This window comes from Squalius cephalus (assembly GCF_949319135.1).
Source record: "Squalius cephalus genome assembly, chromosome: 17".
Lineage (NCBI taxonomy): Eukaryota > Metazoa > Chordata > Actinopteri > Cypriniformes > Leuciscidae > Squalius > Squalius cephalus.
The window spans coordinates 33,240,163-33,255,466 of NC_137138.1; the positions used below are offsets into that span (position 1 = coordinate 33,240,163).

General features: G+C 40.0%; 1 protein-coding gene across 1 annotated transcript in view; it reads left to right on the forward strand.

The window, feature by feature from the left end:
* Positions 1-15,304, forward strand: part of stk32a (serine/threonine kinase 32A) — a 77,019-nt gene that overhangs the window by 45,150 nt on the left and 16,565 nt on the right. The window contains exons 7-11 of the mRNA XM_079847091.1: positions 10,477-10,566; positions 10,842-10,945; positions 12,060-12,176; positions 12,302-12,427; positions 13,029-13,157. Coding sequence (XP_079703217.1) covers positions 10,477-10,566; positions 10,842-10,945; positions 12,060-12,176; positions 12,302-12,427; positions 13,029-13,157 — 566 coding nt within the window. The remainder of the gene's footprint in view (positions 1-10,476; positions 10,567-10,841; positions 10,946-12,059; positions 12,177-12,301; positions 12,428-13,028; positions 13,158-15,304) is intronic.

The following is a 15,304-nucleotide window of genomic DNA, read 5'->3' on the forward strand; positions in this document are numbered from 1 at the left end:
GGAGAAAACAGTGATGTTATCGCCCAGCTCAGTTCAGTTCTCATATAATGGTGTCAATTTTTTTTTTTTTTTTTTTTTAGAAAAGGGACAGTGTACATTAATTAACATTCATAAATGTAAATGTACCCAAATTAGCCCGAAGGCTAGTTTTCATTGGTAGTCCCTTTGCCTGATGTTATTAGGCTCTAAACTATAAAAAAGAAAAAAGGTTAAACATTACAACAATACACTACAACAATCATAAATCTAGAACTTGTAAACACCTCAATAAAATACAATTAAGAACATTATACAAAAAAGACAATATACACACAATAGAAAAAATTGTTATGAGTTAAATATGACTGATTAGGTCTATAATAAAATTAATAATAAGATTAATAATAATAATAATAGAGGAGCAGCATTAATGTTCACATTGTTGGTTATGAAGAAACCATTTCTTAAGATTAAGCTTAAAAGAGTTAAATGTTGAGCACTCTCTAATTGAGTGAGGTACAGTATTCCACTGATGTGAAGCTCTGTATGAGAAAACAGCTTGGCCAAACGATGTTTTCCTACGTGGAATTGTACAATCCGCTCTAATTGCTCCTCTTGTAATTCTGTTTTCAACAGATTTAAATTTAATAAAATCAGCCAAAGGAGGAGGAGCCAAACCATGCATGATCTTATAAACTAAACAAACATTTTTAAAATTGATTAGAATTTCCCAGTTAAACAAGTTATACTTATTTAAAATGTGACAATGATGAAAGCTGAATTGTTTTTTATCTAAAATTTTAAGTGCTTGTTTGTATAGTGATTCTAATGGTTTTAGGACTATAGAATGTGTATTTGACCAACTTGTCAAACAATATGTGACATGAGAAAGAATCATAGAGTGGAAATATATCTTTGCTGCCTCATTTGATAAACAATTTCTAATAAACCTAAAGCAGGCAGATCAATAATATTGTTGAATATTAAATGTTATATGTCCCCAACTAAGCAAGCCAAAAGCCAAAGGCGACAGTGGCAAGGAAACAAAACTCCATCAGGGGACAGAATGGATAAAAAACCTTTTTCCTAGGGAAGAAAAAGGCTGGAACCGGTGAACATTAAACATAACTTTAATAATAAAATATACATAAACAAGAGAGCAAAATAAAAGCGGCTGCTCCTTACAAAAGTAAAGCGGCAGAACTAGTCCTCTCTTGTCCTTCACTGTCGTCACTCCTCCTATTATACTTCCGGAGGTCGTCGGTGGGACTCAAGATTGGTGTGGCGTGCAGGTGACGCTCATATCCTCGCTCCGTTCCCACGGCTCTCGGCCCTCCTCATTCGAGCAGCCGGCAGGAGTCCCCCGTTCCCTGCTCCTCCCCATCATGGCGGACGGCACCAGGCTCCGACCCACGGCGAACAACGGTGACTCCTCCGCTCCCTCACGGACCACAGCCGCCCCTCCAGAACCCAGACGACCGGCAGCGAGTTCGTCCATGAGTTTTTACACTACAAAAGCAATCCGGTCGAATGTGTTTTCAAATTCCTCTGGGAATGGTGGAAAGTGGACGAGCACAAAAAGTTTTAGACCCCGTTTACACCTGTATTTAGCGTCGTCCACTTGTGATCCGATCGACTAAAACGCATCTTAATCTTAGGTGTAAACAGGCCCTTAGAGACCAGAATGCCATAGAGATTTTACGTTTTTTGACTTTGACAAAATCCCTTTGAAGGAAAGTCGTTCCACTCTGTGGCCATATTTGCAATGCCTCTGGGTAGCTGTTTTGGACCCACACCTATCTATTTGAATGGGGAAATACTGAAATCTGAAATATATATCCACCACCTCAAGTGGCCATGGCGGCAGACTCTGCACAGCCCTGCTCGATGGCACCCAGATCCCCCAAAGTGGCGAGGGCTCTTTGACAGCGTGTTCCTTCTTGCTCCTGGGTTTCGGCACCAGTGTAACAAGGTTAGATGTTGTGGGAAGAAGGAGTCAGCAACAGGCGAACATTTAACAGACTTTAATACATAAATAAACACAAAACGAAAGTAAAGGCGGCAGTCGTCCGTTATGCACTCACATAAACAAAACATAACATAATGTCCAGGCCTGGTCCTCTCTCATCCTTCACTGTCGTCGCTCCTCCTTTTATGCTTTCGTAGCTCCTCCGTGAGATACGAGGCTGGTGCGGCACAGGTGACGCTCATTAGTAATCACGACACCTGGCTCTCGGCCTCGTCCTGCTTGCCAAAATGACACTGCACTTTTCTCCCTTCTCTCCTCCACTGGTGGGGCACCATGGTGGCCACAGCACCTGGGGGTAAGGACTGATGAGGCAAGAGAAAAGGAGACAGAAGATGAGGAGGGACAAAGGCAAGAGAGATGAAAGAGGGGGAAAAAATCTGGGTCCAGTTCCCAAAACACACTGCCATCTGGTGGATTTCACACAGCACCACAGACTCATTAGCCCCTTTCACACAGTGCGTTGATCCCAGAAAATTGCCAGAGTGCCTTCTGTGTGAACGCAAACACGTCCCGGGATTGATTTCAGGATCGATTCCGGAATGGGGACCTAGTAACATTGCCGGGATTAGTCAAAGAACGCGGCCTTTGTGAACAAAAGCCGTAATCAATGCCGTAAGGGGTGTGTCGTGGTGATGACACTGAAGCTGAGATCGTTCGCCAGCTTTGTGAAATGGTACGTGATGCGCTAGTTTATGGTTCAAATCAGAAAAAAATGCACGAGCGTGGTTTCTCTCTCTCGAGAGAGAAATCGCAGATCATAAGAAAACTTAAGACGCTGTGGAGACTAAGTCACATCAATGTCACATGTCTTTACGGGATGTGTGTGAAAGTGCGCACAGATTCCGGAAAATCACTGGCAGTGTGAATCAACCAAAATCAAACAATCCCCTGACAAATTATCGATGTATTTCCCGGAATCTCTTTGTGAAAAGGGCTTTTGACAGCTCATCCCTCCTTCCTTCCGGGTGTTGGAACCACAAGGTTTGTTGATAGGGGAATAATGAGGCGGGAACCGGCCAATGTTAAACATAACTTTAATAATATCAAAAACATAAACAAAAATATAAATATAAGAAAATGTATGACCATAATTAGTCAATGGTGTAAGAAGAATACTTAAACGCACAATTCTGTGATCAAGTTTTGTTATTTTACTTTAAATATTGCTTCTCCAAAAAAAAAAAAAAATCTATGTTTTGAGGAACAAAATAATAAAACTGATTAAAAGTTATTTTTGCAGTGCAAGTTGTTTGCGTTATATGAAGATTTATTTGATATGTCCCTTGGAAAATCATGTAATTATTAAATACAGTGGTATATATATAAAAATATACCAACTGATACCATCATTGTAGCATAGTAACTCAAAATTACGTTTTAAAGCACCCTTTCACACAGCAAATGCATTTTACATCAATGAAGCATTCATACTTTTTGTGACAAAAAGGTTAGTTCACCCACAAATGTAAATTCTGTCATCATTTACTCACCGTCATGTTGTTTTAACCCTGTATCATGTGCTTTGTTTTATGGAAAAGAAGATATTTTTAAGAAAGTTGGTAAAAAGTTTTGGTGACATTGACTTGCATTGTATGGACAAAAAAATAGCATATTTTAGACATTTCACAAAATATACTCTTTTACGTTTCACAGAAGAAAGAAAGTCATACAAGTTTTGAAACATTATCAAGGTGAGTAAATGAAGACTGCCTACTGCTGATGAAGCCTATGGCAAAACATCCATATGCTTTTGACTGAAAATCAGACAGATATTTGGAAGTCAAAATGCTTTTTAAGGCAATCTGCTCGGCTTACAAACACAGACCAGTGCTCTTTTGAACCCCTGGAGGGTGTCGGTAAACCGCTGACTCCTGCAGACCTCACGTCTAGAGGAGGTGCTCTCCACAGCTCAGTGGACACATGGGTGTTTATATCCTGAGGAATAAAACATACGTTGCCTCCATTGCTTATACTGCAGTAGTCAAGACCACGCACACACACTGAGAGAGTTGAAAAACACTTTCTGCATTCTGACATGAGAGAGAAAGACACAGTTATGAAGGAGGGAGGGAAAGAAGAGCAGGACAAATGCCATTATGCTTCGTTCACACACAACACATTTTTTAATCATAGATTATACTGCTGGAATACCATGTCCATATGATGGGTATTAACTGATTATATGTAATCTTGATTAAACAATCAAAAGAGTCCAAAAATTATTATTATCACGATTCCCTGTGTCACTGTTTCATGGACTCTTATTTTGTTATTCTGTTGTCTTGCTGTGTCTATGTTCTCTTCCTGTGGTTTAGTTCCTGTTTCCTTGTTTTTATTGCATCTTGTTAGTTTTCATATGTTCATCTGCTTCAAGCCTCATTGTTTGTGGATAATCAAGTCAAGTCAGCGTGTGACAGTTATATTACGTTTTAAAATACTCATAATCAGACTACAGTCACATTTTTATTGATTACTTAATATTCACAAAATACAAGTAAATTATTAATAATTTATTGAGTCTCACTAATTCTTCTATTCTGTCTTTTAAATGGTCCTTTCTCAATTCTCAAAAGTCAATTCTGCTACTAAGATAGATAGATAGATAGATAGATAGATAGATAGATAGATAGATAGATAGATAGACATATGAAATTAAACTTTTATTTAAAAATATATAGTTTTAATAACAAATGTATTATTATTAGTGTTAGTATTATAATTACATTGAGATGTGGCTAAATTCTATTGTACAACAGTAATACATTTCTGTCACAATTTCTTCAAGTCAAACCTAACTTTTATTTTGACGAGGTGCCGTAAAGACCTTTGAGTCCCTGGGCCCTATTTTGCACCCAGCGCAATTGACTTTGTACACCGACGCATGTATCATTCCTATTTTGCTCCCGCGCACAGCGGACTTTTCCCTCCACAGACGCACGCCGGTAAACTTGTGAATGAACTTGCGCTCCCTGGGCGGTTCAGCGCAAAGAGGAGGCGTGTTTCGGCGCAAACGTTCCTTGATGATATTTTGCAGGTTTAGAAAACAATTCCACCACTGACCAGGAAAAACCTAGTCTAAAGTCAGTGGCGCGTTGCGCATATTATTCATATGCTATTTTAAGGGCACATGCTTGGCCATAATCAATGTAGCGTGTGCACAACGCGCATACACTTTGATTCTCTCATCTACACAGAAGCAGCCGTTTTCATTTTTGCAAATCATACATTATTTCAAGGAAAAATATTAACACACGAGGGAAATCATTGTTGTGTCCATGAAGATGTGAAAAATAGGCATAAATCTAGCTTACACATTTACCCAAATTATTATACGCCTGTTTAACTGAAGCTAATTTGGTTGTGTTTCTCCCATCCCCAATGTCACTTCTCTGTGTTTTACGGCCCTGACGAGAACATCGGTCTCCTCGACTGTGAACCGCTCCTGGCGTGCGCCTGGCAAATCCGCCGTTATAATAGCAATCCGCCATGGAAAAGTGCGCCTGCTCTTAAAGGGAATGTGAGATGATGCTCTGATTGGTTTATTCCATGTTACGCCCAAACCACACCTATGAGTAATGAAGCTACTTCAGACCAACCCATTTTAGATTTGCGTCGGGCGCAAGAGTCATTTATCCTGCCGGTATAATAGCAACAGCGCCCAAGACCCGCCCACAAAGCAACTTGCGTTTCGCGCTTGATACTTGCGTTTCAGATCGTTAAAATAGGGCCCCTAGTGTGTTTATGATATAACGTTTTTCTCAAATGAAACAGTAAAATGCTGGTGAAGTGACTCTCAGAATCTTCCGCGTTATACAGTAAATACCGTTTTTATGATTGGATTCCGCAGTTCCGTCCTACCTTTTGGTAACCCTTGATTTCCACTGTATGGACAAAAAATGTTTCGCATAAGAAAGAAAGTCAATTCTGAAATTACATCATGTTGAGAAAATGATGGCAGAATTAAACATTTTGGATAAACTATCCCTTTAATACGATGGCGCAGTAGTGCACAACACAATGAAATCAAGCCACAACAAAATGAAATCAAGCCACAACACAACGGAAACAAGCCACTACACAACATAAACAAGACACAACACAACGAAATCAAGCCACAACAAAATGAAATCAAGCCACAACAAAATGAAATCAAGCCACAACACAACGGAAACAAGCCACTACACAACATAAACAAGACACAACACAACGAAATCAAGCCACAACACAATGAAATCAAGCCACAACACAACGAAACCAAGCCACAACACAACAAAATCAAGCCACAACACAACAAAATCAAACCACAACAAAACAAAATCAAACCACAACAAAACAAAATCAAGCCACAACACAATGAAATCAAGCCACAACACAACGAAATCAAGCCACAACACAACGAAACCAAGCCACAACACAACAAAAACAAGCCACAACACAACTTTGTAAGACTGCCGACTCTATAGAACAGTGGTAAAGAAAACTAACTTTACAGCGCTCCGAGAGCCCTCTAGTGGTTGGGAGTATTTCCTTTGTGTTGTGGCTTTATTTCATTGTGTCGTGGCTTTATTTCATTGTGTTGTGGCTTGATTCCGTTGTGTTGTGGCTTTATTTCGTTGTGTTGTGGCTGGATTTTATTGTGTTGTGGCTTGATTTTGTTGTGTTGAGGCTTTTTTCCATTGTGTTGTGGCTTGATTTCGTTTTGCTGTGGCTTGATTTTGTTGTGTTGTGGCTTATTTCCGTTGTGTTGTGGCTTGATTTAGTTTTGTTGTGGCTTGATTTCATTTTGTTGTGGCTTGATTTTGTTTTGTTGTGGTTTGATTTGTTGTGTTGTGGTTTGATTTTGTTGTGTTGTGGCTTGATTTTGTTGTGTTGTGGCTTGATTTTGTTGTGTTGTGGCTTGTTTCTGTTTTGTTGTGGCTTGATTTTGTTTTGTTGTGGCTTGATTTTGTTTTGTTGTGGTTTGATTTTGTTGTGTTGTGGTTTGATTTTGTTTTGTTGTGGTTTGATTTTGTTGTGTTGTGGCTTGATTTTGTTGTGTTGTGGCTTGATTTTGTTGTGTTGTGGCTTGTTTCTGTTTTGTTGTGGCTTGATTTTGTTGTGTTGTGGCTTGATTTTGTTGTGTTGTGGCTTGATTCTGTTTTGTTGTGGCTTGATTTTGTTGTGTTGTGGCTTGATTTTGTTGTGTTGTGGCTTGTTTCTGTTGTGTTGTGGCTTGATTTCGTTGTGTTGTGAACTTATGTTATGGTTTTTTTAAATTCCGTTGTGATCTGCACTACTGCGCCACCGTACTTTAAGGTCTATTGTTGATTAGTATAGGTAAATAGTTTAACATTCTAATGAACTACTGATGTTACACAAGCAGTGACAGGCACACAAATTCGATAACCATTTCATAATTATATACATTGCATTAGGAAAGTAATTCAAAATTTGCTGGAATCATTTTTTTACCCTTATCAATCTACATTCAATATCTCAAAAAGACATAATTAACTATGAGGTCCATTGTTGGTGTGTAAATAATGCAGCTCCTGTATGAAGCTGTTTTACATTGATATCAACACTGCACACATCCACTCTCATCTACTCTCTCTATAATATAGGGACACATATGCATATGCATAGATAAAAAGAAAATCCCATGTGCCCCTTCCTTCTGTGTCTTATCATACACACTCAGATATACACAGCATCTGCTCTAGTTTTCTCACAGCCTGTGGCGATGGCAGATCTTCATCAAGGTGAGCGGCTGACTTTGGCCCTCTCACTCCGGTCACTGTTATTTCCTTCGCTGCTCACCACAATTAAAGTCATCTCATTACCAGGAAAGAGTAGAGCAACAGTCCCACAAATCAAACCAAACTGTTTTATCAGGGCAGAAAGGAAGGAGTAGATTCTGGAAGGTGCTGTTTCAACCTCAATATTGAGACAAAGCTGGGCTGTATATATTGTAGAATGGGGGATTACTGTTGTAATGCAAGCATGTTGTATATGAAACCCAAGAAGCAAGGCTATAAAGGGGTAGGGATGCACAATATATCGTCCACCATATCGGTATTGGCTGATAAATGGTAATTTTTAATGTTAACGTTATCAAGCCGATATATTAAAGTCGATAAATAATGGATTTTTTCCTTCAGCTGAGAAACTCCAGATGCTCTCTGTTCGCCTTGATGGTTCTGAATCGCTTAAAGGGTTAGTTCACCCAAAAATGAAAATTACCCCATGATTTACTCACCCCCAAGCCATCCTAGGTTTATATGACATTCTTCTTTCAGACAAATACAATCAGAGTTATATTAAAAAATGTCCTGTCTCTTCCAAGCTTTATAATGGCAGTAAATGGCCGTTTCTGTTTTAAGTCCATAAAAGCGCATCCATCCATGATAAAAGTTCTCCACACAGCTCTGGGGGGTTAATAAAGGCCTTCTGAAGCGAAGCGATGCGTTCATGTAAGAAAAATATCCATATTTAAAACTTTATCGACTAAAATAACTAGCTTCCGGCAATGGTAAGCATGGGGCATGGTCGACCCAGCGTCTGGTAAGCCAAGACGATGGCGTCCACTAAGTGAGACAACCATTGCTTGTAGAGAGCCTTTCCCTTCAGCTTCCCACCAAAACAGACAAAGAGCTGGTCTGAGGTCCTGAAACAATACGTTCTGTCTACATAAGCACGGAGGGCGTGTATTGGACAGAGCAGTGCCATGGCTGGGTCTGCCTCCTCCGAGGGCAGCGCTTGCAGGTTCACCACCTGATCCCTGAAAGGAGTGGTGGGAACCTTGGGCACGTATCCAGGCCAGGGTCTCAAGATCACATGAGAGTTAGCCGGCCCAAATTCTAGGCACGCTTCGTCAACCGAAAATGCCTGCAGGTCCCCTACCCTCTTGATGGAGGCCAAAGCAACCAGGAGCGCTGTCTTATTGACAGGAACTTAAGCTCAACTGATGACAATGACTCAAAGGGAGTTCTCTGCAGGGCTGATAAGACCACTGCGAGGTCCCAAGAGAGTATAAGAGGAGAGTGAGGAGGATTTAGTCTCCTTGCCCCCCTCAGGAACCTGACAACCAGGTCATGCTGTCCCATCGTTTTTGACTCCACAAGGTCATGGTGCACAGAGATCACAGCCACCCAAACCTTCAGGGTGGAAGGAGACAGCCTTCGTTCCAACCCTTCTTAGAGGAAGGAGAGCACCAACCTGATCGGGCATTTCCTGGGATCTTCTCGGCGAGAAGAACACCAGGTGACAAAGAGGTTCCACTTCAGAGCATAGGTGTGTCTCATGGACAGGCGTGTCTCCTGCCGCGTCCTCTCCAGAACCCACATGCGCATGTTCCACAGATCGGGACGTGGGTGCCAGAGGGGGCACCCACAAAGGAGGTCCTTCCTCAGAGGAATTGGCCAGGGAGGGGCTGTCGCGAGGAGCACCAGTTCGGAGAACCAAGTCCGGGTGGGCCAATGAGGCGCAACCAGAAGGATCCTCCCTGATCTTGCACAGGATCTGTGCAAGAAGGCTTACTGGGGGAAACGCATACTTGCGGAGGCCCCGTGGCCAGCTGTGTGTTAGTGCACCCGAGCTGAGGGTCCCCTTGGTCAGGGAATAAAACCAGCGTCAGTGGGAAGTGTCTGGGGAGGCAAGCAGATCCCAAATCAGCTGAACCGTCTTGGGATGGAATCTTTATTCCCCGGGATGTGGCCGAAATCGTGAGAGCTCGTCAGCTACACGATTCAGCTCTCCCGGAATGTAAAAGGCTCGAAGCGACCTCAGATGCTTCTGACTTCATAAGAGGAGATGGTGGGTGAGTTGCGACATACGGCGGGAGCGCAGACCACCTTGTCGGTTGATGGACTAGTATGTGTTGGTCCTTAAGCAACGTTCGAAAACGGTGCAAAGTCAAATGTACTGCCAGCAACTCAAGGGAATTGAAATGCCAAAGGTGCTGGGGTCCTGTCCAGGAGCCCGCAGCAGCATGTCGATTGCACATGGCACCCCAGCCCGTGGCAGAGGCATCTGTTGAGACAACAACATGCCTGGACACTCGTTCTAAGGACACTCCGGCTCGTAGAAAGGAGAGGTCCGACCACAGGGTGAAGGTCTGACGGCATTATAAAAAATATTATCATTTAATAATAATAATAATAATAATGAAATCTGTATAGAAAACTAAGTGCCCCTGGGCCAAGACAAAATCATGAGTGTCACATACTTCCAGTCCTGCTCCAAATGAGCCAGTGCCATTGAGATGAATGGGAATGCTAACAGATAGCTATCTCCAGATATTATAGACCTTGCAGGTATCAAGAGATATTGATTCTATGATGTTAACGTACTCAGCAGTATGTACAGTACTTTCCCATCACCAGCAAATGCAAATTGGGATGCCATTAGCGTGAGACTATAAATCTCAGGAAAGTCTCTGTAAGCATCCGTGTAACTGCTTTTATTTAGTGTTTATCTCTTCTTTGCAGGTCATGCTCACCTGACAGATTTTAACATAGCTGCTATTGTGAAGAAAGACTTAAAAGCCACATCTATTGCAGGGACAAAGCCATACATGGGTGAGAGCTTTCATACTTCTCTTTAGCACTGAACGACTTCTAGTCATGCTTTATTTGTGTGGTTAAACAACTTCAGTCAAAGGTTCCTTATTTTACTCTTCATTGACAAATTCTTAAATGTTATAGGAAAGTAGTTTTCACAGTTTTTATCAGATAAAGTGTTCTTTCTTCTGTTAATAAAATTCATTTGAAAATGCTGAAACAAATTCTGTACAAACAACAGTACTTCATATACTTTCGCATGATCTTTGCTGTTGTGTTTTCTATTGTTGCAGCCCCAGAACTGTTCCAGTCGTTCGAGGGAACGCACCCAGGTTACTCTTTCTCAGTGGACTGGTGGTCTTTAGGGATTACTGCATATGAGCTTCTCCGTGGACAGGTGAGGGACTCTCAACCATCTGATCTGAGATCAGTATTAGGATAAGACGGTGACACTTTAGAACACTGTTCCTTCATTTATGAATAACTACTCAGGAACAAATAAGTACACTCTGTTAACATTCTAGTAACTAACAAGAAACTCTGATTAACAAATTAGTAAGTAATAGCGCTCAGTCGGATGTGGTAGTTCACCATTCGCTAATCAGTAACTACTATTTTTCATACCTCACTGAAGACTACTAAGAACTACTATATACAGGTTCATAATTAATATTAATAATGCATGATGTGTAATATAAGGTAATAGTAACCCATTAGTAATTAATCAAGTGTTACTACATCCTTCTAAAGAAATTGCTTATTATTTGGATCAGTATTCTAAGGTGAAAAGCTTGATAACTCCCTAATATTGACTGAAGTCATTGTAAGCTTTTGAGGTTTTTGTAAGGTTTTGGATAGTAAGTGTTACTACATCCTTCTAAAGGAACTACTAATTATTTGGATTAGTTTTCTAAAGTGAAGATCATGGGAACACACTAGTAATGAGTAAAGTGTTACCAAATCCATCAGAAGGAATTACTATTCAAAATCTTACAAAAATCTCAAAAGCTTACAGTGACTTCAGTCAATATTAGGTAGTTATCAGGTAGTTATCAATTTTTTTTTACTTTAGAATACTGATAAAAAATATTTAGTAGTTCCTTTAGAAGGATGTAGTAACACTTGAGTCATTACTAGTGGGTTACTGGTACCTTTTATTATAAATTATGCATTATTCATGTTAATTATGAACCTGTATATAGTAGTTCTCTGGGAGACATGAAAAAAATAGTAGTTATTGATTAGCTAATAGTGAACTACCACATTTGACTGAGCGCTATTACTTACTAATTCGTTAATCAGAGTTTCTTGTTAGTTAATCGTAGTTACTAGAATGTTAATAGTGCGTTACTCATTTGTTCCTGTGTAGTTATTCATTAATGAAGCAACAGTATTCTAAAGTGTTACCGACAAGACTCATCAAGTGCTGCTGAGAATCAGCTGGAAAGCAAATGTAGACGTTTCATTGACTGTTGCATCATGGCTGATTTCACCCTGGGTTCTCTCTTTAGAGGCCATACATCATGCGCACTAACACACCAGCCAATGAGATCCTGCAAACTTTCCACAAAGCGCACCCCTGTTACCCTGCGGCCTGGTCTTCAGGGATCAAATCTCTCCTACAAATGGTAGCATTAATCACACCGTAGTCCTACTTTATTGCATTTATTTTTAGGATCAATTAAGAAATATACATTATCTAATACCATAGGAAACATTGATTCCAAAAGAAAAAGTTTCCGTCTGTTGTCAGCTGTTGTGTGTAGATGCTCAGAAGAGGATTTCCTGTCTCTCGGAGCTCCAGGACTTGGAATACCTCTCTGATGTCAATTGGGATGCTGTGCTCAGCAAACAAATCCCACCTGGCTTCCTCCCTAATGTCAGTATATAACACACACACACACACACACTGCAAATAAAGAGACATGCACATGTAGACTTTCCAGATATGATTGATTTGAACTTAATTTATGTTACACTTTGCAAAACTTGTGCAGATTTATGATAATTGGTCTTAACTGAGAGGTTTTGATGCAGTGAATCTTGGGAGCCATCAGTTGACCCCTACAAAAAAAGAACATTCATTTTAGAAGGCTCATTTGCTGAGGTTAGTCTGTTTGGAACAACAGTTCAGCATGGTTACCGTGATTGCTTTACCTTCAGTAAAGTGTCCTGCGTAAGCAATATTTATGCTGTTTGGAATGCACTGTAAAAATGCTGAATTCCAAAATTGGCTCAACACAAGTGAAGTGAATCTTAGAAAAGCTCTGGCACTATTACAGCCACATGCTTCAATATTTTGCAATCTGTGCGTTCCTAATGTGATGACATTCACAATGTGATGATGAGATTTGAAGTACGCTATAAGTGCACATTCAATACAATTAAGTGCCCTTCTTTTTTAAATAGTAGTGCTTGCCAAAAGATTTTGATTTGTTCATGGGGACATTGTGTATAAATGAGTATTTGTTTGATGGCAGAGGCGACGACTAAACTGTGACCCCACATTTGAGCTGGAGGAGATGATCCTGGAATCCAAACCATTGCATAAGAAGAAGAAGAGGCTGGAGAGGAAGACGAAGGAGAACGGCTCTGACGGATCTCCTCAGGTAGCATCTCTCTAAGAGTAAACTTTTTCATCTTCTCTTCCTCGTTATTACTTCAGAACATGACAATCTCATCACAGTTTTTGGTAAGAACCCATACTGAACCCAGCTTGTTCACACTGTCACTGTGGAAGGTGGTTATGCAACATAACTGCAAAAAGACATACACAATTAAAGTCTTGTTTATGGCATTAACATATTACCTTCACATTTTTCTGCAGTGACTCTGTGATTTGTTTGTCAGTATGAGTCATTTCTCTGATGATTTATGCAGTGGGATTTAAGAATCGTTGACATTTAGAAATGATAAGTTTTGCAGCAATGATTTAATTACTCTTTATTATAAGGTGGCCGTGTTACAGTGTAATTATACATTTTAGTACTTATGTACTTACTATAGGGTTATGGCCCCGATTTACTTCAAGCGAAATCGAAGAACGAACTGCTGTGACATAATTTCGAACAAAATCATGCCAAAATAAAGTTTGCTGGGAGTTCGAAACAGCTTGCCAAAGCGAACTTTCCGGAAACGTTGCCATTGGTCCGTGGCGATTACGTAATAGGTAAGCTCCGCCTTCTTTGACGGGAAATCTTTCTCCAGTTAATTTCTTTTCATTCCGTCGAGGTCAGACACGAGTCACTGGAGAGCTGCTTTATAGAAGAAACTGAATTTGTAATTCTAATTGAAAGAGACACTGACACTTTTTTCATGTTTAATACTTTAAAGCTGCTGCAATCTATTGCATAAAGTGCTTTATAAATAAACATTATGCAACATGACCGCATTATGCAACATGACATTATGCAACATGACAGTCCTAAATTGCAGAGCCGGAGCAAAAATGTATGATCCGATGCTTTCTTAACTGCTGTTTTCTCACCACTGTCATTCTTGTTGTGTGTTTATTTTGTAATTGAGAGAAAAGCGTGCAGCACATATTCATCTAAACTTCGCTCTCAGCAGTGTTGGCGGCGTCGGATGTTCGCTAACAGTATATCGCTGCTCACGTATTTTGAACTTCTTTTTACCCCTAAGCAAAGAACAAAAAAAAAACGTTGCCATGAGTATATTGAGGCCTTTCCAGACAGCAACATAGTGTCGGCCCAGATCCGGCACACATCTGGTACGCGTTGAATCCACATTTACCAGATGTGGCCCAGGCTGGGCCGACACTATGTTGCTGTCTGGGTTTAGGTGCAGGATTAGAGTAGGGTTAAGGTTAGTTGCATGTAAGTTGCATTTAAAGTTGATATATTTCAAATGTACTAAATTGCACCAAAATCCATTAAAGTAGATTTTACTTTCCCATAAATTTGTGTTTGTAAATTCAGCACACTTTAATATGGAAGCTTGTTTCCGCCATGGAAAAAATAAGTAATTAAAAGATAATTGTGGGATATAAACTCGCAATTGCGAGAAGTAATTTTTATAGATTTTTTTTAATCATTTTTAATATATATAGAGAGAGTTTATATCTTGCAATTCTGACTTTATTTCTCATAAATCTGACTTTTTTCTCTTAGTTGCGAGTTTATGCCTTTATGCCAATTTTGTCTTCTTTTATCAGAATTGTGAGATGTAAACTTGCAAATGTGAGTTATAAAGTCCTGAGGGAAAAAGACTGACTTTTTTTTCTCATAATGGCGAGTTTATATCTGAGAGGTAAACTTGCAATTCTGAGAAAAAAAGTGAGTGAGAGTGAGTGAGTGTGAGAGTAAGATAAAAAAAAACAGAAGAAAACCCACATCACATCCACTTTAACATAGCATATACACTGAGGAACATAAGTATTTGAACACCCTGCTATTTTGCAAGTTCTCCCACTTAGAAATCATGGAGGGGTCTGAAATTATCATCGTAGGTGCATGTCCACTGTGAGAGACATAATCTAAAAAAAAAAATCCAGAAATCACATTTTTTAACTATTTATTTGTATGATACAGCTGCAAATAAGTATTTGAACACCTGAGAAAATCAATGTTAATATTTGGTACAGTAGCCTTTGTTTGCAATTACAGAGGTCAAACGTTTCCTGTAGTTTTTCACCAGGTTTGCATACACTGCAGGAGGGATTTTGGCCCACTCCTCCACACAGATCTTCTCTAGATCAGTCAGGTTTCTGGGCTGTCGCTGAGAAACACGGAGTTTG